This window comes from Vombatus ursinus, unplaced genomic scaffold, assembly GCF_900497805.2.
Source record: "Vombatus ursinus unplaced genomic scaffold, bare-nosed wombat genome assembly UNPS02014810.1, whole genome shotgun sequence".
In the NCBI taxonomy this organism is placed as follows: domain Eukaryota; kingdom Metazoa; phylum Chordata; class Mammalia; order Diprotodontia; family Vombatidae; genus Vombatus; species Vombatus ursinus.
The window spans coordinates 20,364-43,469 of record NW_020954588.1 but is presented as its reverse complement, the minus strand read 5'-3'; the positions used below and the strand labels follow the sequence as shown (position 1 = coordinate 43,469).

Here is a 23,106-nt window from a genome sequence, read left to right as displayed (position 1 = left end):
CACTGTTCTGATGCCTAAGGCAAGCGGAACATTGGGGGGGGCTATTTCGCTGATGTGACTTCGGGGACCTGGGGATGGCAGTGTTTTAGGGGGAGCGAGCAGCTCCCCTCCCCCATGGGCAGCCAGGGATGGGGGAGATCCCCAGGCCTGAGGCGACGGCAGATTCTCTTGTCTCTCAGTTGTAGACTGCAGCACCCCAACAGAGCTGGAGCACGGGCGCGTCACCTTCGCCACCAAGAACAACGTCACCACGTACAAGTCCGAGGTCCGCTACTCCTGCCAGCTGCCTTATTACAAGCTGTTTCCCAACATCACAGGTGAGGGCTCCCCTCGGGCAGGCTTCTGAGGGTGGGGGGAGACGGAGACGGGCATTCCAATACAATTCGTTCTCTGTGAGGAGACTCCTGGGCTGAGCACCCCCATTAGATGTGACTCCCCAGACCCTTCATTGGCCTGTTCAGGAAAGCGACTTCACTGGTTAAAGCAGGCTCCTTCCAACAATACAGGTCTAGTCTTAAAGCCAGAGAGAGGTGTAGGAACTACCCAAGGTTACACAGCCAAGTCTGGATCAGGGGCAGGTCTTGAACCCAGCTCTGTTCTAGCTTGATGTCTGGCTGCTTCTCACCGCTCTTCAGGAAGAGCCGAAAGTGGGACGTGGGGTCCCGTGCAGCTGCCCTCCTTGGGTGTCACTGAAGCGGGGTCGGCGTGAGCAGCCCCACCGAGACACTGTGGCCTTCTCTGGGCCACCACCCTGAGAAAGAGCGCTATCCAGGCGAGAAACTCAGAGAGGGACCGGGAAGGAGAAAGGACCCGGAAAGAGAGGACTTCTGGACGTGCTTCCGCCATCTTCAAGGGCGTGCCAGAGGGCTCACGCTTCTTTTGTCCAGCCCCAGAGGGCAGGGGTGGGCTCAATTTCAGCCGGACCCAACAAGGAGAGCTGCCCCTCAGTAGAAGGAGATCTCTCCCGTAGGGTGACTGCCTTTGCCTGGAAGGCTGCAGTGTCTGAATATCCCTTTTTGAGCGTATTGTAGCTAACATTCAGGCTCATGTGTGGGTTAAATAAGGTAATAATAATAACAATAATAGTAATAATAATAGCTACCATTCACATACCATTGTAAGGGTTGGAAAATGCTTTAAATGTCCATCATCTCATGTGATCCTGACAACTCTAGGAGCCAGGTGCTGGTATTTACTGGATAATTATTGTTATAGCAGGTATGATGGTATGAATTCAAATCCTGCCTCTGACATTCACTACCCCTGGCGCTTCCTTGTCTGCAAAGTGAGGGGTTGGACTGATCTCTAAGGTAGGAGCTGGGATGCTCCTATCTCTGCCCCAGAGTCTGTGTGTCTGTCTGTCTGTCTCTCGGCTTCCTTCTCCACTTCCCTCCTTTCTTTCTCTCCCCTCTTCTCCTCTCTCTCTTTACCTTTATTTCCCCCTCTCTGCCCCTTCCCTGTCTCTGTCTCTCTCTTTACTCATCTATTATTTCGGTTCTTCCTAGGCACATACACCTGTGAGGCCCAAGGCCTCTGGATGAATGGAGAGTTGGGGAGAAAACTGCCCACTTGTCTACCAGGTACCTCACCAGGAGAGCCAGACCATGCTGGGCTAGACTGGACTGGGCTGGGCCGGGCTGGGCTGGACTGGACTATCTTTATATTGGGCCTTATTGGGCTAAGGTGGGCTGAGCTGGGCTGAGCTGTCCTGGACTGAACTCTTTTTATACTGGGCCTTACTGGGATGGGCCTGCTTACCTGTATTGAGCTGGGCTGGGTTGGTATGGGCTAGAATAGGCTGACTTAGGCTGGGCTAGACTGGACTATGTTTATATTGGGCCTTATTGGGCTAAAGTGGGCTGGGCTGGGCTGAGCTGGGCTGGACGGGACTATTTTATACTGGGCCTTAGTGGGTTGAGCTGGGCTAGACTGGGCTGGACTGGGCTGGACTGGACTATGTTTATATTGGGCCTTACTATGGGCTAAGGTGAGCTGGGCTGGGCTGGGCTGAGCTGGGCTAGGCTGGACTACTTTTATACTGGGCCTTACTGGGATGGGCCTCCTTACCTGTATTGAGCTGGGCTGGGTTGGTATGGGCTAGAATAGGCTGACTTAGGCTGGGCTGGACTGAACTCTTTTTATACTGGGCCTTACTGGGCTGAGCCTCCTTAGCTGTACTGAGCTGGGCTGGGCCAGGCCTCTCAGAGCACTCTCCCCGCAGAGGCCCCAGGAACCAAGACCTCTGCAGGGAGTGAGCTCAGAGAACAGCCATCATGTGCCGAGTGACTCTGATGATCTGCTTTAGTGACGATATCAGCTTCCAGGACAAAAGCAGCCAAGCCTCCCATCTCACCTCCCTGAGCTCGGCTGCCCGCTGTCCAGGTGCCAGAGGAAGGCCCCTCCCTCCCATCCTCCCCTCCTTCCTCTGCCCTCTGGCAGCAGACCTGCCCTTGACTGAGGTCCTGCTGCAGGCCCTCCCCCTCCCTTGGGCCGAAGGGCTGCTGTCCTGGGACACAGATTCCAGTTAGAAGGGCCTCTGCTGGAAGGACCAGCCCCCATCCAGAGGGACAGTGCTGACCTTGGTGGTTCGCTCTCCCTGAGAGCTTTCACGCCCTTGCTGTGGGCCTCTGCTCCATACTCTCTGTGGTGCCCCAGGGTGGAGCTGGGGTCAGGAAGACCTCACTGGCTGTGTGACCCACTTCTATGGGCCCCATTTGTAAAACCAGGACATTGTGCTTGGTGACCTCAGATATCCCTTTCTAGTATTCAGCCATCTTCTGGACCACCCTGAGGGACACAAGCTGGCCAGACCCCTTGGGATCTCTGCCTTGCACCCTGGCCACGCAGGGCATGTCCTACCCAGCTGGGGAGGCTGCCTGCCCTGGCTGGGCGTGGAGATGGGCAGAGCAGGGCAGGGCAGGGCAAGGCGAGGAGCCCTAAGCTGTCTCCCAGGGTCTTCTAGGCATCTGCTCGTGCCTTGGTTCAGTAACTGTTAGCACCTGTTACACTCCAAGCAGAGAGAGAGGATAGAGTGCCAGACCTCAAAATCAGGAAGGCCCAGGTTCAGGTCCTGCCTCAGACATTCACTAGCTGTTGTGTGACCTTGGGTAAGTCACTTAAGCCTCTCAGGGCTCAAGGCAAGCCAGGGCAGCTAGGCAATACTGTACTTGAGCCATTGGACAGTGGATTAGGACTGGAGAGATTCACGGGACCAGGTGTCTGAAGGCATTTCTACCCAGGAATTGGTTAGAAAAGATGCTTCTTCAGGAGGACCTGAGTTCAACTCTGACCTCAGACACTTTTAGCTGTGTGACCCTGGGCAAGTCACTTAATCCTGATTGCTTCAAAAAAAAAAAAGAAAGAAAGAAAGAAAGAAAAGAAAAGATGTTTCTGGGGTTTCTTCCAGCTCTGAGACTCTGTGCCAGAATAAGGACAGCCGCCTCTTGTAAATCAATGGGAAAGCCTCCGGCGTCAGCTAAGTGACTCCCAGGCTTCCTCGGGCCAGGGGGATAAAGTTCTATTGCTCATTTCTTTTTTTAAAAAGTTTTCTTCGGGCCAATGGGATTAGGGAATCAGCATCTCAGAGCTGGACAGGGCCTCAGGGGGCGGTAAATCCAAACTACCTCTGAACAGGAGGTCATGTCAAATCGGTAAATGTTTATTAAGCACCTACTGTGTGCTAGGTGCTGTGCTAAGTGCTGGGGACACAAAGAAAGGCCCAAATAGTCCCTCCCTCATCTCAAGTGCCTCCCACCAGAAGTATCTCATTGTCCCAGCGTCTCACCCGAAGTCAGTCAGTCAGTCGGCACACCTGGGTGGAGGACAGGCTCGAGCCTGTCACCTCCCTCCTCAGCCTCATCATGGTCACGCTTCCCACCCCTAAGGCCACAATCCCTGAGCTCCACTTTCTGCAAGGACAGCTGTTTGCCTCCAGGCTCTCGGTGAATCACCAGAAAGGAAGGGAGAGGGGCTGGGCCCAGACCTCTGGCCACTGCTTGGCCAGCTCAGCCCTGCTCTGGGCCCAGACCTCAGCCACTGGCCAGGCCTGCCTTCCTTTGGGAAGCTGCTCCGGCTCCCCTGCTTTTCCCAAACAGCGTCTGGGTGGAGGGAGGCCTGGGCCGGGTCCGGCCCACGGTCATCAGTCAGAAGCTGAGCCTCCTCCCCTCTTTCCTTCCTCCTCTCCTTCGAAAGCAGCATGGGCTAGACGCCGGGGATGCCCAGGAAAGCCTTGCCCTCGAAAAGCTCTCTTTCTATCAAGAGCAGATAACAAATGCACAATTAAGTGAGTGCTAATATATGCTAATACATACAAAGCATTATGGGAGGAGCCCAGGTGTGGCCATGGGGAGAGGCTTCTCATATGGGAAGTGCTCTTGAGAGGAGTTTTAAAGGGAGCTGGGGATTCTGAGGCAAGAGTCAGGAGTGAGAGCATTCAGGGAAGAGGGACCCCACCTGAGGTGGGAACCAGGGCCCTGTGTAGAGGGGCCTCTCAGCACCCAGAGGGCAGGCGAAGGGGGGGCAAAGGCTCCCTTCTCTGCGGAGCAGACAGAAGCCCACTGTGGCTGGCGCTCATAGGACAGCAGGCTGAATGGGCCTCACCTGCTTTCAGGCCTAGAACATCTCAAGCCTCTCTTCCCATCTCAAAATCTCATAGATGCAGGAGGCCTCAGTGGCCCGCGCATCCACCCCAAACATGAACAAAAGTCCCTTTCTCCACCAAGCGTCTGCCATGGCTCAAAGACCTCCAACAATGGGGAAAGGTCCCCTCATGCCAAGGTCACCCCTGCCCTTCTGGAGCAGCCCAGCTTGTGCGGCAGCCTTTCCTGATCTCATGCCTACATCATCTCCCTCGCAGTGTCTTCCCGGGGCTCCTGGTTCTCCTCCCTGGCATCAAACAGGGCAAAGTGCATCCTCTTCCACATGACACGGACCCAATTGACTGATCAATCGATCACTAGGAAGAGCAGAAGGATGGGGGAGGGTAACTGTCCTTGGCCGGCGGCGCCCCAGGAATTCTGCTTTCAGTCCAGAGGCTGCCTGTCAAACAGCCGGGGAGGCCTGGCCTTCTGAAGCCACCGGCCTTTCTCAAAGAATCCCTGCTCACAGCCTTGAGTGTGCCCAGAAAGCTGACCCACAGCCCACTGAGCAGCACCCCAAGGCATGATTGCTCCTGGAGGGGAGTGTGTGTGTGCTTGGGGGTAGGGGAGAAAGGGACTTACCTGGGGCCAAGCACTGGGTGAGAAGAAGGGCACCCAAGGGCACCCAGAGGGTTCTAAGCTGCTCTAGGCCTGACCTGTGCCAGAGAGGTGCGGGGTAGAGCCAGGGGGGACTAGTGAGCATTTGGGTTCAAAGCTGTGAGGGATCATAGGCTTACTGGATCTAAAAGTACAGAAGCCATCAGTGGATTTGAGCAGGAAGGAGCACGGGGAGTCCAAGGGTAAGAGGGTAGGGCTGGGGTTTGAAGTACGTGGTCAGCACCCTCTAGATTTTGGCTTCCTGAGGTAATAGCCCAGTTGTCCCGCCTTAGTTATGTCCCTGACACATGCAGGTTGAGACTAGTGGAAAAGATTCACTCAACTCAGTGAACACTGTTAGACCTAGTGTCCTCATTGTGGAAGAGGGAGAAAAGAGGCCATTTCTCCAACCCCCTTCATGTCTGGCCAGTGCCCACTCCCAGGGGCAGTTGTCAGAGACATAGAGGGAAGCTTACAGAGGCAGCTCTCATCCAGGGAGAAAGTATCAGAGCAAAAGCAAGAACTACCCGGAGCCTCAGGGACAGACTAACATGGAGAGTTACTGACCTAGCCGGGCTGCGAACAAAGCAGCATCTAGGTGGCAGTGGACTTGGACTCCGGCCTCAGACGCCCACTAGCTGTGTGACCCTGGGCAAGTCACTTAACCTCGGTCTGCTTCAGTTTTCTCATCTATAAAATGGGAACAAATGATAACACTATCTACCTCCCAGGACTGTTGTGAGGATCAGAGATAAATATGAAAAAGTGCTTTACAAACCTTGAAGTGCTATATTAGTAGTAGTAGTGGTAGTAGTTGTATTAATTAGTATGGGTTAAAGATCAGAACCTGTATCTGGGAGTCAGGACCCTGGCCACTCTCCCCCTACTCTAGGACAGGGGTCTACATCTCCCTAGGCCATCAGGAGGAGCACACCCAGCTCCTGCCACATCCTCAGAGACAGAATCATACAATTCAATTCAACAGAACACGCGTTGATGAAGCCCCTACTGTGTGCTAAGCACCAGGGCTACAAAGACAAAAATGAAGGGACCAAATCTACCACCATCGCATTATGAACAAACAAGATGGCACCCAGATTGGAGGGATACTTTCTCCACACTGTGAGGATGAGGATGCGTACTAGTGAATGCAGCCACTGGGAGTGCCTGGAGGCAGGCCCTTGCCTGGACAAACACCAGGCATCCCCAGGGCCTCCAGGTTGATATAATTACCCAAGGTGCCATCATTTAATGGATCAATCAACAGGCCTTTTTAAGTGCTTCCAGTGCAGTGGATAGAATTGGTTTTGGAGCCAAGAAGCCCCACGTTCAAGTCTGGCCTCTGCACAAACTGACTGAATGGTCCTGGGTGAATTGCTTGACCTCCAGGTAGCCCAGGAAGCATTCTGAGACTGGAGGTGCCAACCCCTCCTCGTAGAGAAAGATTCCTCGGCAGGGAGCTCCCTTAACTAATGGAATAATAGGCCCAGTCCCCATCCTCGTATTTCAGGCACTGGGCTAGGTACCAGGGGTCCGAAGACAAAAGGAGAATAATAATAACATGTGCATTTATGTGATGCTTGAGGTATACAAAACACTTCATATATGTCATCTCGTCAGATCCTCACAACCACCTTGGGAGGGAGGTGCTGTTCTTATCTCCATTTTACAGATGAAGGAATGGATGGAGCCTTGTTCAGGGTCGCAATTCAAGCAAGTGTCTGAGGCAGGATCGGAATTCACATCTTCTAGGTTTTGCTCACGGCTCCATCTAATCCATACACATAAAAGAAGAGAGGAGACATACAAAATAAATTTGCCAATTTTTCAGGAGAGGAGCCCACAGTTCCTGGGTTAGGAAAGGCCCCATTAGGAGTCAGTGTTTGAGGTGAGCTTGGAAGGAAGCCCAAGATTCTGAAAGGTGGACGTGAGGTGGGGATGTATTCCAGGCAGAGGGCACTGCCAAGGCAAAGGTATGGAGCCTGGAAAATGCAAGGTCACTATGGGAAAAGAAGGTCATTCTGGCCAGGTACAGGGGACAGGAAGGAGAAGACAGTATAACAGCCTAGAAAGGTAGGTTGGGCCCAGAATGGGAAGGACTTGGAATGCTAAGCCTCATGTGGCATGAGAGAGATCTGAAGGGCGAACATAGGTCTGGGAGGGAGGAGAAAGGAAGACGTGCCAGCCAAATGCTCCATCCATGTTCGTATCAGACCCAGCTATGCATGGCTTTGACCAAATCAAATGCTCAGCACCCAATAACTGCTGATGAATGGTCAGCACCAGACTGCCCGAGGATGAATCCTGTGCCCTGTGGGCTGGTCTATAATTGGGGAGGGAACAGAGACAGGCTGGAGGCCTCCAGCAAAGGCCAGCAAACATCTGACTGGGGTGCTTGTGACAGAAGCCCCCTGCTGGGCATCAAAAATGTGTTTCTGGGACATTGCTGGCACTAAGGAAGGGAACAGCTGAAACCCATTAGGCCCGGAAATGGTTTTCCGTTCCAAGCTTCCAGAAAAAAATTCCGAGGCTTTTTAATCTGTGAAAAAATTCTAAGGGAATCAGAAGGCCCAGGTGTGAGGGAGGGACAGGCCATTGGCACTTCGGCAGACAGAGACCTGAATGGGATGCTAGGAGGACACTGGTTTGCCAAGGACTCACCTTTGAGCCCTGAGCCCCAGGACTTGGAAGAGGGGATGAGTTGTCTGAGTTTCTCTCTCATCAGCTGGGGCCATTTGGAAGACCATCCCTCTCTGGGAAGGGGACCAGGTGCCAGGACGTCAGCTGGGGCATGTGCATGTTGGGGCTTTCCTCAGCGGAGCTGTTTGCTAAGACCCTTCCTCCCCAAAAGGTACCGCGGGGCTCCCGGGAGCAATGATGGATGGCTCACACAAGGGCCCAGACGTCATTGCTATTAGATTATGCCACCTCCCCCTGCCCTGGCCATTGAGTGCAGTATCCACATCAGCCCAACAAGAAGGCTGTTCCACCCCTCAGCATGCCCTTCCCCAATAAGACACATGGAATTGGCTGATTGCATCTATATTAACAGGAGACTCCATTCTCCCACCTTCACACTCAAGCATGCTCTCTGAAACCTGGCAAGCTTATGTGTCTGGCCTCCAGGTCTCTCTGTCAAGCCTCCTTAGTTACTTTCCTCACTCAATAGGAGATGCCATTTTCATATAATATTGCTGCATGTCCTCTGCTTTAGTCACTAAGGCATGCCTCACTAATCAGGGACCCAGCAGACCCAAACTAACAGATGCACACAAGCACGGGTTAGGTAGTGTGGGTTAGCCAAGTTGGATGGCATGGTCTGCACCAAGGGTGGAGACAGCTGGACCAGAAGACCTGAGCTCACTGGGGCTAGCTAGATAATGTCTTCCTCTCTGTATTTCAGATTTACCTGTGTACACAAAGAGGCCCCAGGCTAGCTAGCCTTCTCACATTCTTTGGAATGATGAAAACAGTGTCAGCAGTCACCTCCAGCCCATGTTTTTTGGACTTAGCTAACATCCCCTCTGCCAAAATATAAATGGGATTAGAAACTGGAGCGTCAAATAGCCATGGGGCAGCCCAAGAGAGATCAGGGCCCAGAACAATCTGTCAGGTCTTTGTTTGGAAGGAGGAAGCTTCCCAAGGACAGAGAAAAAATCTGAATCTGGGACTAAACACAGTAAAGTATTTTTCTTTGTTTTTCTACCAAACTTTTAAGTTAAGGAGTTAGTTTTGTTGTTGTTATCGTTTTAAAGTTAACAAGAATGTGTTTTGGTAAACGTGAGACTCCTTGGTTTGATTTCAGTTTGAGCAAGTGAGCTCTAGCTGGACTTGAAGTCAGCAGTGGCCTGGGTCTGAATCCCTCTAGCGCTCCCACTGCGACCATGAGCCAACCACTTCCCAGTGCCTCAGGTTTCTCCTTTTACAAATGAGGATTTGATTGAAGCCATTTCTTGGTCTATTTCTCGGTTAACCTTAAAGCACTAGATAAATGTCAGCCGTCTGCCCTGGATTTGCCGTTTATGAAACCCAATCTCCATGATCAAGTGAACCCCGTCTCCACGTTAGAATTATTCAGGGCTTTCACAGGCTACACCAGGGGAGCATGACCCCTACCAGGCTGGAAGGGCCTTCCGCACAAGCTCAGCTCCAGACCAAGCGTCTGCCACCTGAGAAGCAGCCCAGCTAAATTTAGAGACACAAAGCGGCAGAATTTGGAGGGCTGTGGCCCATGACAACCTGCAATCTGAGCACTGCAGTATCACACCCGTGACATCCCACGTGGCAAGTTCAAAGTGTGTATCTATATCCAATCAAAGTTTATTATTACAATTACCATCATTCACTTCAGTGTTGGAGGGCATGGAGGGGGCCAGGGTGAGAGTGTTTTGGTTAGACTTTTCAATTTTTAATTTCTATGAAGGCTTCCCTTGCATTTTTCAGGTCTTACGCACCCTGTCAGAACACAATCAGACCACTCTCTTTCAATTTAATTTGTAGTCATATGCAGCATTTATTAAGCACCTCATGTATATATAAGGCAAGAGGCAGACTACTGGAGTGGAAGCCAGAGAGCTGGCTTCAGAGTCAGGAAGCTGTGGGTTCAAGCCCTGTCCTTCCTCTGTCCTGTACCAACTATGTGACCCTGGGCAAGTCATCCTCTCAGTGCCCCAGGCAACTCTAAAACCCTATTAAGGTCAGAGCCAGCATTTGATCAGAGCATCCCCTTCTGCATTGATAAAGGGAATTTCCTTACTAGGAGTAATGTGCCCCAACAAACAAGCATTTTTTAAGCACCTACCACCTGCCAGACACTAAAGAAATCACAGATCTGAACTAAAAAAATTCAAGGCCAAGGCACTGTACCCAAAGAGAAAAATTAAACAGGTCATGCCCTCAAGGGGCATATACTCTACTCAGTCTGAAAAATCTCCCTGAGATAAGGAATGGCTCCAATTAACCCAACCCAATGTCAGGGAGGACATAAGTAGCCCCAAATGAGTGTGTCATTGAAATATTGATGCCAGATGTGGCATATGCTCAGAACCACCCTTGGGGTGCGGGAAGCGTGTGGCTTGGCATGATCCGAGGGCCTGGAATTCCAGACTCACAGAGACATCACTGGATGCAACCTGAGAGATCACTGAGTAGCCACCAATGAGGAAACTGAGGCCCACCCTCTAACATGAAGGGGCTGGACTAGATGACCTCGAATATCCCTTCTGTCTCAAAAGCTATGGTCCTGTGACTTACCCAAAGTCACACAGATGTACAAGGCAAACCCAGAACTCAACCTGACTCCAAGGCCCCCTCTATCTCCAACACACACACACACACACACACACACACACACACACACACACACACACATTTCTAGAACCCCTTGGTCTGAGGCAGTGAAAGAAACTGGCCAATACTTTCTCATTTGTGCTCCTGAGAATGGGAGAAACAGAAATGGGAGAGGGAAATCATATTCCCTCATGTACAGATGGAGAAACTGAGGTACCAGGAAAAGGGGGAGAAGAATGTCTAACATCTAGGATTAGCATCCAAGAGCCCTGCTACTCTTGCTAATGCTCCTTGCCAAAGATCACTTTTCTTGCATTTGGATTGAGTCAGAATCAGTTCAATAACAAGCATTTATTAAACACCTACTATGTGTCTGACACTGAGCTAGGCACTTGGGATGCAAAGAAAGGCAAAAAAATAATTCCAGCTCTTAAGGAGCTCACAGTCTAAGGGAGGAGAGAGAACACGAATGCCTAGGCACATACAGGATGTATACAGAGTAGAAGGAAGGTGCACCCCTCAGAGGGGAAGGCACAAGGCAGGGAGGTTCTAGAAAGAGAGGTGCAGAAAGCAGAGTTTGAAATCCTTGGTCTTAAAATTAAGCCATGTGTGAACCATGATCCTCTGACTCCATTCCCAAAGATGGCAGCTCTGAAATACCAGGTACCCTCACCTGACTTCCCCAGGGACTGCGAGGTCCCTACCCTATTATTCAACCTAACTCGGTGCAATGCCGTTGAACTCGATTCGGTAATACTCGGCAATTAAATACTTACTGTGTACTCAGCACTGTGCTAAGCTTTGGGTAGTACAGATAAAATGAATCACTCTCTGCCTTCAGGAGTAATTTGGGCTAATGCAGCCCATGATCGAGAAGGCAGTCTACCCCAAAATTAAGTCTGAAGGAAATGCCTTTAAAAGGAAAAAGGGATGCTTTAGGGGTCCTCGTGGCCCCGCCCCACTGCTTCCTGCCATCGCTCAATGCTCCAATGGCTTGGAGCATTCTCAAACGATTGAGAAACAATAAATATCCCTTTACTGATGTGGAGTCAGGAGAGGAGAGGACCCGAGCCCGGGAAGGGAGGGGGCAACTACAGAGGCTAGCCGGACCCCTCACGGTGGCATAATCTATGGACGGTGTGGCATCGCTGCGCTCTCGCTCCCCGTCTGCTTTTGGTGATCTGGTTTCTCTGTCTCTCTCGCTTCTCCTTCTCTCCCCTCCTACAGTGTGTGGTCAGCCCTCCCACTCCCTGCCCGCCCTGGTCAAGAGGATCATCGGGGGCCGGAACGCTGAGCCGGGCTTCTTCCCTTGGCAGGCTCTGATCGTAGTGGAAGACACCTCCCGGGTACCCAACGACAAGTGGTTCGGGAGCGGGGCCCTCCTCTCAGAGTCCTGGGTCCTGACGGCGGCCCACGTGCTGCGGTCCCAGCGAAGGGACAACACCGTCATCCCCGTCTCCAAGGAGCACGTTACTGTCTACTTGGGCTTGCATGATGTTCGGGACAAGTCCGGCGCGGTCAACCGCACCGTGGCCCGCGTGATGCTGCACCCCGACTTTGACATCCAGAACTACAATAACGACATTGCCCTGGTCCAGCTGAGGGAGCCCGTGCCCCTGGGGCCCCACATCATGCCCGTCTGCTTGCCCGGACCAGAGCCCGAGGGGCCGCTGCCCAACACCCTGGGCCTGGTGGCCGGCTGGGGCATCTCCAACCCCAATGTCACCGTAGACGAGGTCATCAGCAGTGGCATGCGCACCCTGTCGGACATCCTGCAGTACGTTAAGCTGCCGGTGGTCCTTCACGCGGAGTGTAAGGCGAGTTATGAGTCCCGATCCGGCAACTACAGTGTCACAGAGAATATGTTCTGCGCAGGATATTATGAAGGGGGCAAAGACACCTGCCTGGGAGACAGCGGGGGAGCCTTTGTCATCCAGGACCCTCAGAGTCAGCGCTGGGTGGCCCAAGGGCTTGTGTCGTGGGGCGGCCCTGAAGAGTGTGGTAGCAAACAGGTGTATGGCGTTTACACCAAAGTCTCCAACTATGTGGACTGGGTGTGGTCCCAGCTGGGCTCCCCTCAGGGCCAGGTGGATGTGGAAGTGGAGGCAGAGCGGTGAAGCCCCCTCCCGGCCTTTCAGTGGTCCTAGCTGGTCCTGGGAAGTTTTCTCTCCTCTCCTCCTTTGGTTGGTTCCATGAGCAAAACAAGATGGCACGCCCCCACCGCATCACTCCATGCCCTTCCCAGCTGGGCTTCCTCTGCAGACAGGCAATCAGAATCCCGAGTGCCCACCTTCCTCTAACCAGATGGGATCTCTCAGAAGCCCAGAAGTTCAGGGGCATTCACTGGATCCACCCCCTTGGCACCCATTCTGGAGCATGGGTCATCCTTGACCTGCAGGAGTCCTTGGGTCTTTCAGTGCCCTTGGGCCAACTTTCCCTCTGTTCCACCATCTAATGGTTCTTTAGGTTCTGAGCCACTTGGGAGAACACAGGGAGAGGGAGGGCAAAGGTCCAGATTTCCCAAGACACCCATTTAGAGTAGTTCAGAATTCAGCAAAGGAAGCTAGAGGCCCCTCGTCTGCCCTCGGCCCTATGCCCCCAAGTAGGCCTTTGCCCCTGAATAGCCAGATGGGACTCAGAGGGTCAGGACTCAGGCTGGAATAGATGTCCCCAGTTCACTCCTCTCTTAAGTCACCCTAAAGTTCAAGATCACAGGCATAACCCCTCGTGGACATTTCTAAACAGAAACAGCCCTGGGCAATGCTAAGATACCGGCAGCATCCAGGACTGAGAGGCCCGTCCAGCGCAATTTCACCCCAAGCCTGAATCAGCTACACACAGATATGGGAAAAGTTAACTTCGGCCAATAGAGGATGTGTGGGGAGCCAACTCTGATGCCTCCCCGGCTCTGGTTCACCAGCAGCCAAGGTTCACCTCTTCCTCAGGGCCTGGCAGCATCCTCCATCTCCTTTGCCTGCCTCCTGCCAAACCCTTCTGTGAAATGATGGACCAGGATCTGGTCCTGCTGGTGTCCCTGCTTCTGACCACCTGTGGGAGCGTCACAAGCCTCTGGACAGCATCATCTATAAAATCAGAGGTTTGGACCAGAAAACCTACTTTGGAGGTGCCTCCCAGAGCCCAAGTGGGCTCTGATTCTCATACCCTGTGGGGCTCTCTCAGTCCTCACCAAAGTGCCAACTCTGATCTCCACCGAGAGCAAGGACCAGCCCAGCCCTCTTACCTGGGGAGGATGGGTGCTCAGAACCATCCCCTGCTTCCTGAGTGCTCTAGGGGCCTCAGGTCAAGGCATGCAGAGATGTGATGCACTCTCCCAGTGTCTCTTCTCAGGTCTCCCATTTCTCGTTTGTCCTTCTGACCTTGGTCTCAGTCCTCTCCAGGAATCCAGAGCTTTAGACTGTCCAGTGAGCTACCACTGTGGGAAGAGGGTTAGGGGTCCCTCTGTGCTTCCCTGCTCATGCCCCCTGCCAGAGAATGCGGGCAGAGACCATAGGCAGGAGGCTCCCATAAGACCAGCAGGAAAGCGCCTTGCTGACCTTCTGAGCGTGACAAGTACCTGACTCTTCTCTCTGCCCAAGCTGAAGGTCCTGCACATTTTATATTTCACAGCATAAGCTTCACCAGGTCTGTGAGGTACTTCAGTTCCCACTCCCCTCCTTTCCTTGGGGACTGAGTTGGGAATAAAGTCCCTCTGAACAGAAATGGGGCAGGTAGCAGTTCTGTTCTAGGACACCGCTTTCTAATGCCCTGGTGACAAGACTTTTCACTCATTAGATCACAGATCAATATCTAGAAGGGGCCTAACAAGTTATCAGAGCCAACCCCTTCATTTTACAGATGGAGAAACTGAGGCATGGCAAAGTTCAGTGACTTGACCACGGTCACCCAGCTAGGAAGTGACAGAGCCGGGATTCCAACTCTGGACATGAAACTTCTTTCCTCTTCCCCCACCAGGAGACAACTCCACATCCCCTGCATGGGGGTAGAGGAGGTAGTGAGTAGCAGGACAAGAGTTGGAATCCTAGCTCAGCCACTTAGCACTTGTGTAGCCCAGGACAAATCTCTTCCCCTCTCTGGCCTCGATTTCCTCATCTGTAAAAGGAGGGGATTGGCCTAGCTCCCCTCTGAAAGCCCTTCTGTCTCTCTATCCAGAGGGAGGCAGCGTAAGATGGGGGCTAGACACACCTTGCAGGTGTGGTGAGTGGAGTCTCTTCAGGTTGGCATAGAATCATAGATGCACTTATGCAGCCTGGACTGCAGATCCACAGCCCTAGATCATCACTGACCCAGCCCCACCCAGGCTGAATCGTCATTGCTGAATGGGGAGCCTAATGATGCTGGGGGCCACTCATGGGCTCCACCCCAACCGAGGGCCTTTGGGGTGCCAGGGGCAGCTGTCCCTCAGTCCTCCACAGCTTCCTCGAATCATCCAGCTGCCCCAGGCTAGGGGAGAAGTAGGTGAAGACTGTCTTCTGCTGCCCCCCAGACTTCTCTCTCCATTCTTTTCAGAGTCCCCTTCTCTCCTTTCTGGTCCTTCTGGACATTTCCTCTCTTCTCTCAAGACCTGCACTCTAGAAAGGTCTTGGTATTAGCTATTTACCTGTTAGTGTGAATAGAAGGCAGAAAGGAAGGCTCTTGTGGAACCTCTCTTGATAAATGAAAGGCTTTGTCCCTTGCTGATATTAGTATCATCCTGTAGGTATGAGTGGGGAGAGAAGGAGGGGTGGTAAATGAGCTTCTTTTATCAGTAACACTGGCCCTGCTGAACTGCTCAGCTAGCTGGCGTTCTGGGCAGGAGGTCTTTCTAGCCTAATGGCCAGTGCCAAATCAGGGCAATGGAGATAGCCCCCCACTTACACCTGCCTCAATGGCCATGAACTCGGGACATATTCAGGCGTCATTTACCAGGCAATTCATCAGCTCAGACACTCCTCTGGAATCTTGATTTCTGATGGGCAGCGTCTCCTGTGGTGGCGCCCAAAGTTCCAATTATCAGAGGGAAAGGGAGTCAAGTTTGGTGAGCATGGGACAGAGGGAGAGGAACCCAAGAGCGGATGGTCACTGAGGAAAGCAACATCAGCCTTCAGCCATGAAAGTCAGATCTAAGTGTTTTGTACTGCATCCTATGGGAATTAACCTTCTGAGGCAGAAGATGATGGGAGGAGGGCTGGTAATTTGTTGGTTGAAACAATCTTCCCTGTAGGGTGTTGGGGTGGTACCTCTTCATGGGAAGGGGAGGGAGATCCTGTGGGGAAAGGAACATAGCTCTTGGAGACCACAGGTCAGCAGTGGGGATGGCTGACAGCGTGGGAGGGCACTCCTCTCACAATATGGCTCTCACACTGGGGGCCCCAACAACCTCACTCTGTTCCTCCCTTCCCTGGCTGCAGTGTGTGGGATCCCCAAGTTCTCCAGGCAGCTGCTGGCCAGGATAGTCAATGGGCACTCAGCACAGAGGGGGACCACCCCATGGATCGCCATGCTGTTCAAGAATGGGCAGCCTTTCTGTGGGGGTGCCCTTCTAGGTAAGGAGTTGCGGGGAGGTGGAAACTTGATCCTGGGGCTCCTGAACAGTTTAAATCAAGCCATGGTCTGACTTGGACATAGTTGGAGGCTTCTTATGTGACATCATAACAACTCTGAGAAACCCACCCTCCCAAAACCCTCCACTCCATCAACCTCTACAGTGACCAAAGGCCCTGTCACCTTGTCCCAATTTAATCCAATTCAGCAATTTTTGATCAAACATCTACTCTGTTCCCAATGCTGGGGATCCAAAGATGAAAGACGTAGAACCTGCCATTCTCCTGACAGATGTGATACGTAATTAATTAATAAGTAACTGCAAGGCAAGAACAGGAACCAGGCGGGAGGGTCTGGAAGGCTTCCTGTAGGAGGGAGCATCGCAGACAAGACTTAGAGGAAGCCAGAAATCTCAGTTTATCTGCAAAATTGGGGGGGGGGTTGAGTAGACATCATCAGATCAGACCTCCAAGGCCCCTTCCAGCTCTAAGTATTAATGAAGCCTATTGGTGTGAGTTAATATCTCACTATTCCAGAGGCATAGCTAGCTGGGTGGTGCAGTGGATAGAGCACTGGGCCTGGAGTCAGGAAGACCTGGGTTCAAATCTGACCTCAGACACTTCCTAGCGGTATGACCCTGGGCAAGTCACTTCACCCTGTTTGCCTCAGTTTTCTCGACTGTAAAATGGGGGTTGTTGTGAGGATCACAGGAGATAGCATATAGAAGGTACTTCTCAGAGTCAGGGCAGCTACATCTGCCCCTCAGGCACCAGCAGATACCCCGAGGGGTTTAGGGGAATTCTTTCTCTAATGTCACCGGCTCAAACTCCCATTGGGCGCGTGGGCACCCGCGCGGTGCCCGCATACACACACACACACACACACACACACTGTCAGGTACCAGTGACTAGAGGCTGAGTTCCATTGAACGTCAATCAGCTTTTAGGAAGGGATGCGTGTTTCCTAGGTACACTGAAAACAAGAGGATCATTTCCTCGGCAGTCTTCTGTGCCACCTCTGTATCTGGAGGGAGCGGGCTCAGACGGAGCTAGTTCCGAGGCAGCATTCGTCCTACCAAGTTCACAGACAAGACTGTCATCTGAGGCCTCCTTTCAGCCAGGAGAGTTGGGTCCTGCGGCTCAGTCCCGAGGCTCGCCCCGAGCTCCTCAGAGAATCTGTGCTGGTCTGGCTGAAAACCAGCCTGCTGGGACGTCAGGATCCCAGGGCACCCCGGGCTCCAGGGTCCTCCCCTAACCTTTCACAAGGTCACTTCCCTGAAAACTGGACAAGAGCACAAAGGATCAGGACAGTTCTCCAGGAAGCAGATCCCCTAGCCTCCGGACGGGGGACAGGCACTGCTACACTATCATTCTGCGGGAGGATGCGTCCCACCCCTGGACCTCTGTAGCCTCAACCTCCCCTAAAATGAGGGAGCTGGGCTAGACCCCCTCAGACGTCCTTGTAAGAGGGAGAGGGAGAAGAGAAAAGCCTGTGGGGTATCCCCCAAACGAAAATGTGGAGCCGACCCTGAAGCAGCGATGCGTGGACCTCAGCCCCCAAGTGGTGGAATTGGAGATGCCACGGAATCCCCAAAGACCTCCCTCTCCCACTACCACCTCCTCCCGGCATGGGTGCGGCGGCAGGGCTTGCCCAGGCCAGGCCAGCAGGGTGAGGACTCCAGCAGCCTCCAGCCTCCACGGTAGGCCAGGCCTTGAGGACAGGGTCAGCGACAAGCTGTGTGTCCCGACCGAGGACCAAATGGCGAGGGGCTCATCACCACATGGGTCACGGAGCCACCCAATCCGCCAGCTTGCAGAGGGGCTGGGATCTGCGCTGGGGGAGGGAACACCCACCTCCACAAAATCAGAGACCCCTGCAATGCAGAAGAGCAGAATGAGTTAAGATCCGGGAGCTGAAAGGGACCAGCCTCATGGCTTGGCTTGATCACCGACCATGGCGTCCCAGACCCAGAGTCAGAAAGGACCCCAAAAGCCACTGAGTCCAACCCTCTCATTTCACAGAAGGGGAAACAGTCTAATGGGGAAAGGAGAAGGGAGGGAGAGAGGGAATCAGCGTGTTTATTATGGTAATTACGGACCAGGCAATGTGCCAAGAGCTTCTTAAGCATATTATCTCATTTGGTCCTCACAGTAATTCTTCAAGGTAGGGGCCATAGGTGCGCTCACTTTACAATTAAGGAAACTGAGGCAAACAGTGACCTATTCAGAGTCATGCAGCTAGTAAGTGTGTGGTGCCAGATTTGAATTCAGGCCTCACTCCAGGCCCAGCACAATAAAAATAACAATAATAATAATAATAGTAATAACTAACATTTATTTAGATAGTGCTTACTATGTACCAGGCAATGTGCTAAGTGTTTTACAATTATTATCTAATTATCCTTATAGTAACCCTGGGAGGTAGGTGCTATTATTATCCCTTTTTTACAAATAAAGAAACTGAGGCAAAGAGTTCAGGGTCACACAGCTAGTAAGTGTCTGAGGCCAGATTTGAACTCAGGTCTCCCTGACTCCAGGCCCAGGGCCCCACCAGTTGCCTCTAATGGGAGAGAAACCATGCAAACAAGACATGCACAGGATAAATGGGAAAGGGGTCCGAGGGCTGGCACTAGTGTTAGGAGGACCCAGGGAAGGCTTTTTGCCAAAGATGGAGTTTGGGCTCAGACTCGGCATTAAGCCCTGCAAGTCAGAAGGCAGAGATGAGGCGGGAGAGCACTCTAGGTATGGAGGACAGTCAGGAGAGACGACCGAGGCCCTGGACAGAGTAGCCCTCCGGGGGAGGAAGGCTGAAGACGCCCGGAGGGCAGAAGGGGGCTGGGCTATCCGGGGCTTTGAAGCCCAAAGGGAGGATTTGAGAGTGGATCATCCCGAGGACAGGAGCCTCTGCAGCTGATGACGTGGTCAGGCCCCAGCGTCAGGCGGACAGTTGGCTGCAGAGTGGAGGCCGGACTGTGGGGCTCTCCATGAGGCCTGCCTCCTTACCTCAGCTGAAACCCAGATTGACTCGAATTGGAGCAAAGGGAGGGTTCTTTGGCTCCATGAACTTAAAAATGTCATCTTGATTTTCACTAACCTTTAACCCAAACTTAATATTTCCTTCAATTATTCAGAAACCTGATTCTGAGAAGGGGCCCACAGGCTTTGCCAGGCTGCCCAAGGGGCCCACACATGGCACACAATCAGAGCCCCTGCTTGGGGGGTCAGAGAGAGTGGTCAACCAGCAGGGCATCTACACCAGTGGCGCCCTGGATCCAAATGAGGAGGACAGGGAGGATGAGGAAGGAGATCTGAGCTTTGGGCCACAGAGATTATCAAGAAAGCAGGGCTCTACTGGGCTCTCGGTGCTGGGGACACACTTCCATTGACAGCAGTAGGGGAAGGGCCTGGCGTCCTCACATCTACCACCCACACAGCTACTGAGGTATAAGAGAGACATCTCCAAACCACGTTCCCATTGTCCTATAGGACAAATGGCCTGGATGAACTAGCAACCTAAGGAAGTACCTACCTAGGCACAAAAGTAGCAAAGCAAAGTCACTCCCTGCCCTCAAGAGCTTATGTTCTAAAGACGAGATCACAGGAGAATGGTGCTGGGGAAGGGCACTTTAGTCCAGAAAATCACAGGGATTGTGGGTGAGCCACGGGCAGCAGACTGACTCCATGCTTGGAGGGGCAATGACCACTCTGACCTGACCGTGGTTCCCAAACTGGAGGGGGAGGAGAGGAAGTAAGGTAGCTGGTGAGAAGGTGGCCCGGAGTAGGGAGGAAAGTGAAGCCCGCCTGGGGCCTGCCTACAATGGGGGGCCGGGTGAGGCCTCACTAGTCAGGTAAGTGAGGCTCCTGGCACTGAGGGAGGGCAGCTGGCCCTGGGGGTGGGGCGGGATGAGAGTGGGGAAGGGTTCCAGGAAAAATTGGGAAAAAAATTTGAGGTAGGGGAAAGCCTGCTGAATCTAAAATTTGAGAGCAGCAGCTCATTGGACTTGGAATCAGGAAGGCCCGAGTTCAAATCCTCACTCAAATCTTTGCTGGGCAAGTCACCTAAGTGCTCTGTGATTCAGTTTCTTGAACGAGACAGTCTCTCGACACTGAAGCCTAAAATCCCATGATACTTATCTCTCCAAAGTAGCCAATTAGCATGTAGAGATGCTTCAGAAATAGAATGATGAGATCATGAACATTAAACCACATAGGACCTTGGAAGTTATCCGGCCCATTTTGTGATTAAGAAACTGAGGCAGGGGCAGCTACATGGCACAGTGGCTAGAGCACCGGCCCTGGAGTCAGGAGGACCTGAGTTCAAATCCGGCCTCAGACACATGATACTCACTAGCTGTGTGACCTTGGGCAAGTCACTTAACCCCAAATGCCTTGCAAAAAAGAAAAAAAAGAAAAGAAACTGAGGCCCACAGAGGCTACGTGACTGGTCCAAGGTTGCGCATGTGGTGAGTGACAAAGCCCTGGCACCAGAACCGATGCTCTTTCCCCTATATCATACATCTCACTGATCATTTTTGAGCGTCCAAATGCATCACACCCACCCTCTGGATCCCAGGCAGCATTGCGTATACCTGGAATCCTCCCTGCCTTGATAAGCACGTAGGACTTTAGCCAATCAATATATTTTCAGCCCCAGAATAGCCAAATTAGCTTGGGAAATTAATGCATGGACCCATCCCAAGGAGATTTGAATTTTCACAAGAGACAAAATCCTCAGCTAAAGGAATGAGCCTCTAATGGTAGAATTTTAGGTACAACCAGCTGGTTGGGTCTGTAGGGGAGAAGTATCTTGGGAAGGCCATGAGGCCCTCTCAGTGCCCCTGAAATCACACCCCATCAGCTATGTAGTGTCACCTTCTCTGCCCACCTGCAGAGCTGCCGGGCCTGGCAAGGGATGCCCAGATTTGTCTTATCTCTAATCAAAGAAAGAGCTCTGGGACCACCCACCCATCTAACTGAAAGCTGTCCTCTCCTGGCTTCACAGTGTCCCCATGGACAGTTCGCTTCCCTTCCTGGCCCAATAGGATGTGGAGGGTTCCCCACTGGTGATCACACCGTACCCCAACAAGGTCACTTATGGCTCTCCCAGAGCCATGGTAAATATTGTGCCAAGGGCCAGTGTCCACACTGAATGCCCAGACTTAGCACAAAGTCTGTAGCCGCACAAGAAGGACAAGATGCCCCCATCCAGGTTTTTCCAGGATATCACAGGGGCTGTCATTTCCTAATGCATGGTTTTTATAACTCCTTTCTTTGTTGTGTCCCTGGTCAGATGCCCTGACTGCACCACCCTAGTTGTGCCTCTAGACTCCCATGTTTTTGCAGCTAAGAGCAGTGGGCCTGGAGTTGGGAAGTTAAAGTCTAGCCTCCAAGTACCTCAACCTCTGTTTGCCTCAGTACTCTCACCGTAAAAGAGAGGATAATAGCACCTCCCACTCAGGGGTTTTGTGAGGAGCAGATGAGATCACTTTTCTAAAGAGCTTAGCATGGTGCCTGGCACACAGTAGGTGTTTAATAACCTTCGTTCTTGAGCATGAAGGAGAGAAGAAAGCCCCGTCAGCACCATGGACGTGGCATAATGAGCTGCTGAGCCAGGCAAGTCGGATGGGGGCAGCCCAGCTAGGGATTCAGATTGCTCCCTGCCATCTGGGAGGGAGCACCCACAGGCTAGCGAGCCCCCCCAACCTGCAGATCATTCCCCTCAGTAAGAAATGTAGACAACGACCACACGCGTGCTCGTCCGGGCTGTCCCTGAGGGCCAGGGAGTTCGGGTCAGACCTCCCCCACACAGACCCAGCCAAGCCAAGGAGGCTCCTGACAAGAGGGGCTTCCTGTAGCCCCCTGCACCATGTGCGCCAGGCTGCTTCGTGTGGGGATAAACTGTTCTCCCAGTGCCCCTCCTCTTGCTGACCGTTGCCCAGTCTGAAGCTCAGACGCCGGAATCGGGGACATCCTCCAGCGTGGGTGAGTGAGTGAGGGAGGGAGTGAGAGCCGAGCCGTCCAAGGAGAAGCAAGGGTGGCCACTGGATGTATCTCATTAATCAAACACCCACTTATTAAGCTCCTGCTGCGTACAGGGTGCTGGCAAGACAAATACGGAGAATGAAACAGTCCCTGCTCTCACTCATCAGGGAAGACGAGTCCATTCATCGATAGATACAGAACAATGTGAAGAGAACAAGTCCACAGCAGTGTGGGAGGAAGGATGCAAGCAGCTGAGAGCACTGGGACAGGCTTCATGCAGAAGGTGTTTAAGCTGTATCTTCAAGGAAGAGATTCTGGGAGGCAGATAGGAGGAGGGAGTGTCCTCCAGGCATCTAGCACTGCCAAGGCAAAGGCTTGGGAATGGGAGATGAGAGTCTCATGAGTGAGGGACAGAGACAAGGCAGGTTTGGATGGCTCAAAGAGTGTAGGAAACTATATTGAATACAGTTGGAAAGTTAGTTTGGGGCCAGGTCCCGAAGGAGGTGGGGGTTAGAGACAGCTTGGTCCTACGGGGAAGATGATTGCTTAATGCAGGGAAAGGAAGAGAAAGATGGCGGGGGGTGGGGCAGAGGGATCGTCAGCCACAGGAGTAGTAGTGGGTGGCAGATGAACAGGAAGGCCTCTAGGCCCCACGGGGCAGCGAAGAGGGTACTGGTCAGCCGGGCCTGGGTCTGGGGCCAGAGGGGCAGGGGTCAGAGTGGGAGGTCCTGCCCTTGGGGCAGATCTGGCCAGCAGCAAGGTGAGGCTCAGACCAGTGATGAGAAGCATGCAAGGTTCAGAAAGAACAGTAAGAGGAGGCAGCTAGGTGGCAGCTAGGTAGATAGAGCACCAGCCCTGCAGTCAGGAGGACCTGAGTTCAAATCCCACCCCAGACACTTGACACTTACTAGCTGTGTGGCCCTGGGCAAATCACTTAACCCCAAGTGCCTAGTCAAAGAAAGGAAGGAAGGAAGGAAGGAAAGAAGGAAGGAAGGAAAAAAGAAAGGAAGGAAGGAAAGAAAGAAAGAAAGAAAGAAAGAAAGAAAGAAAGAAAGAAAGAA

General features: G+C 52.6%; 1 protein-coding gene across 3 annotated transcripts in view; it reads left to right on the top strand.

Annotated features, from left to right (window-relative positions):
* LOC114053188 (mannan-binding lectin serine protease 1-like) overlaps positions 1-23,106 on the top strand; it is a 97,704-nt gene that overhangs the window by 61,724 nt on the left and 12,874 nt on the right. Inside the window, exons 9-11 of one of the 3 annotated variants that reach the window (XM_027876078.1) lie at positions 180-317; positions 1,506-1,580; positions 15,932-16,066. In XM_027876078.1, the coding sequence (XP_027731879.1) occupies positions 180-317; positions 1,506-1,580; positions 15,932-16,066 (348 nt within the window). Of the gene's footprint in view, positions 1-179; positions 318-1,505; positions 1,581-7,959; positions 8,082-11,750; positions 14,244-15,931; positions 16,067-23,106 lie in introns of those variants that run through there. The other 2 variants (XM_027876077.1, XM_027876079.1) reach the window with 2 other exon arrangements.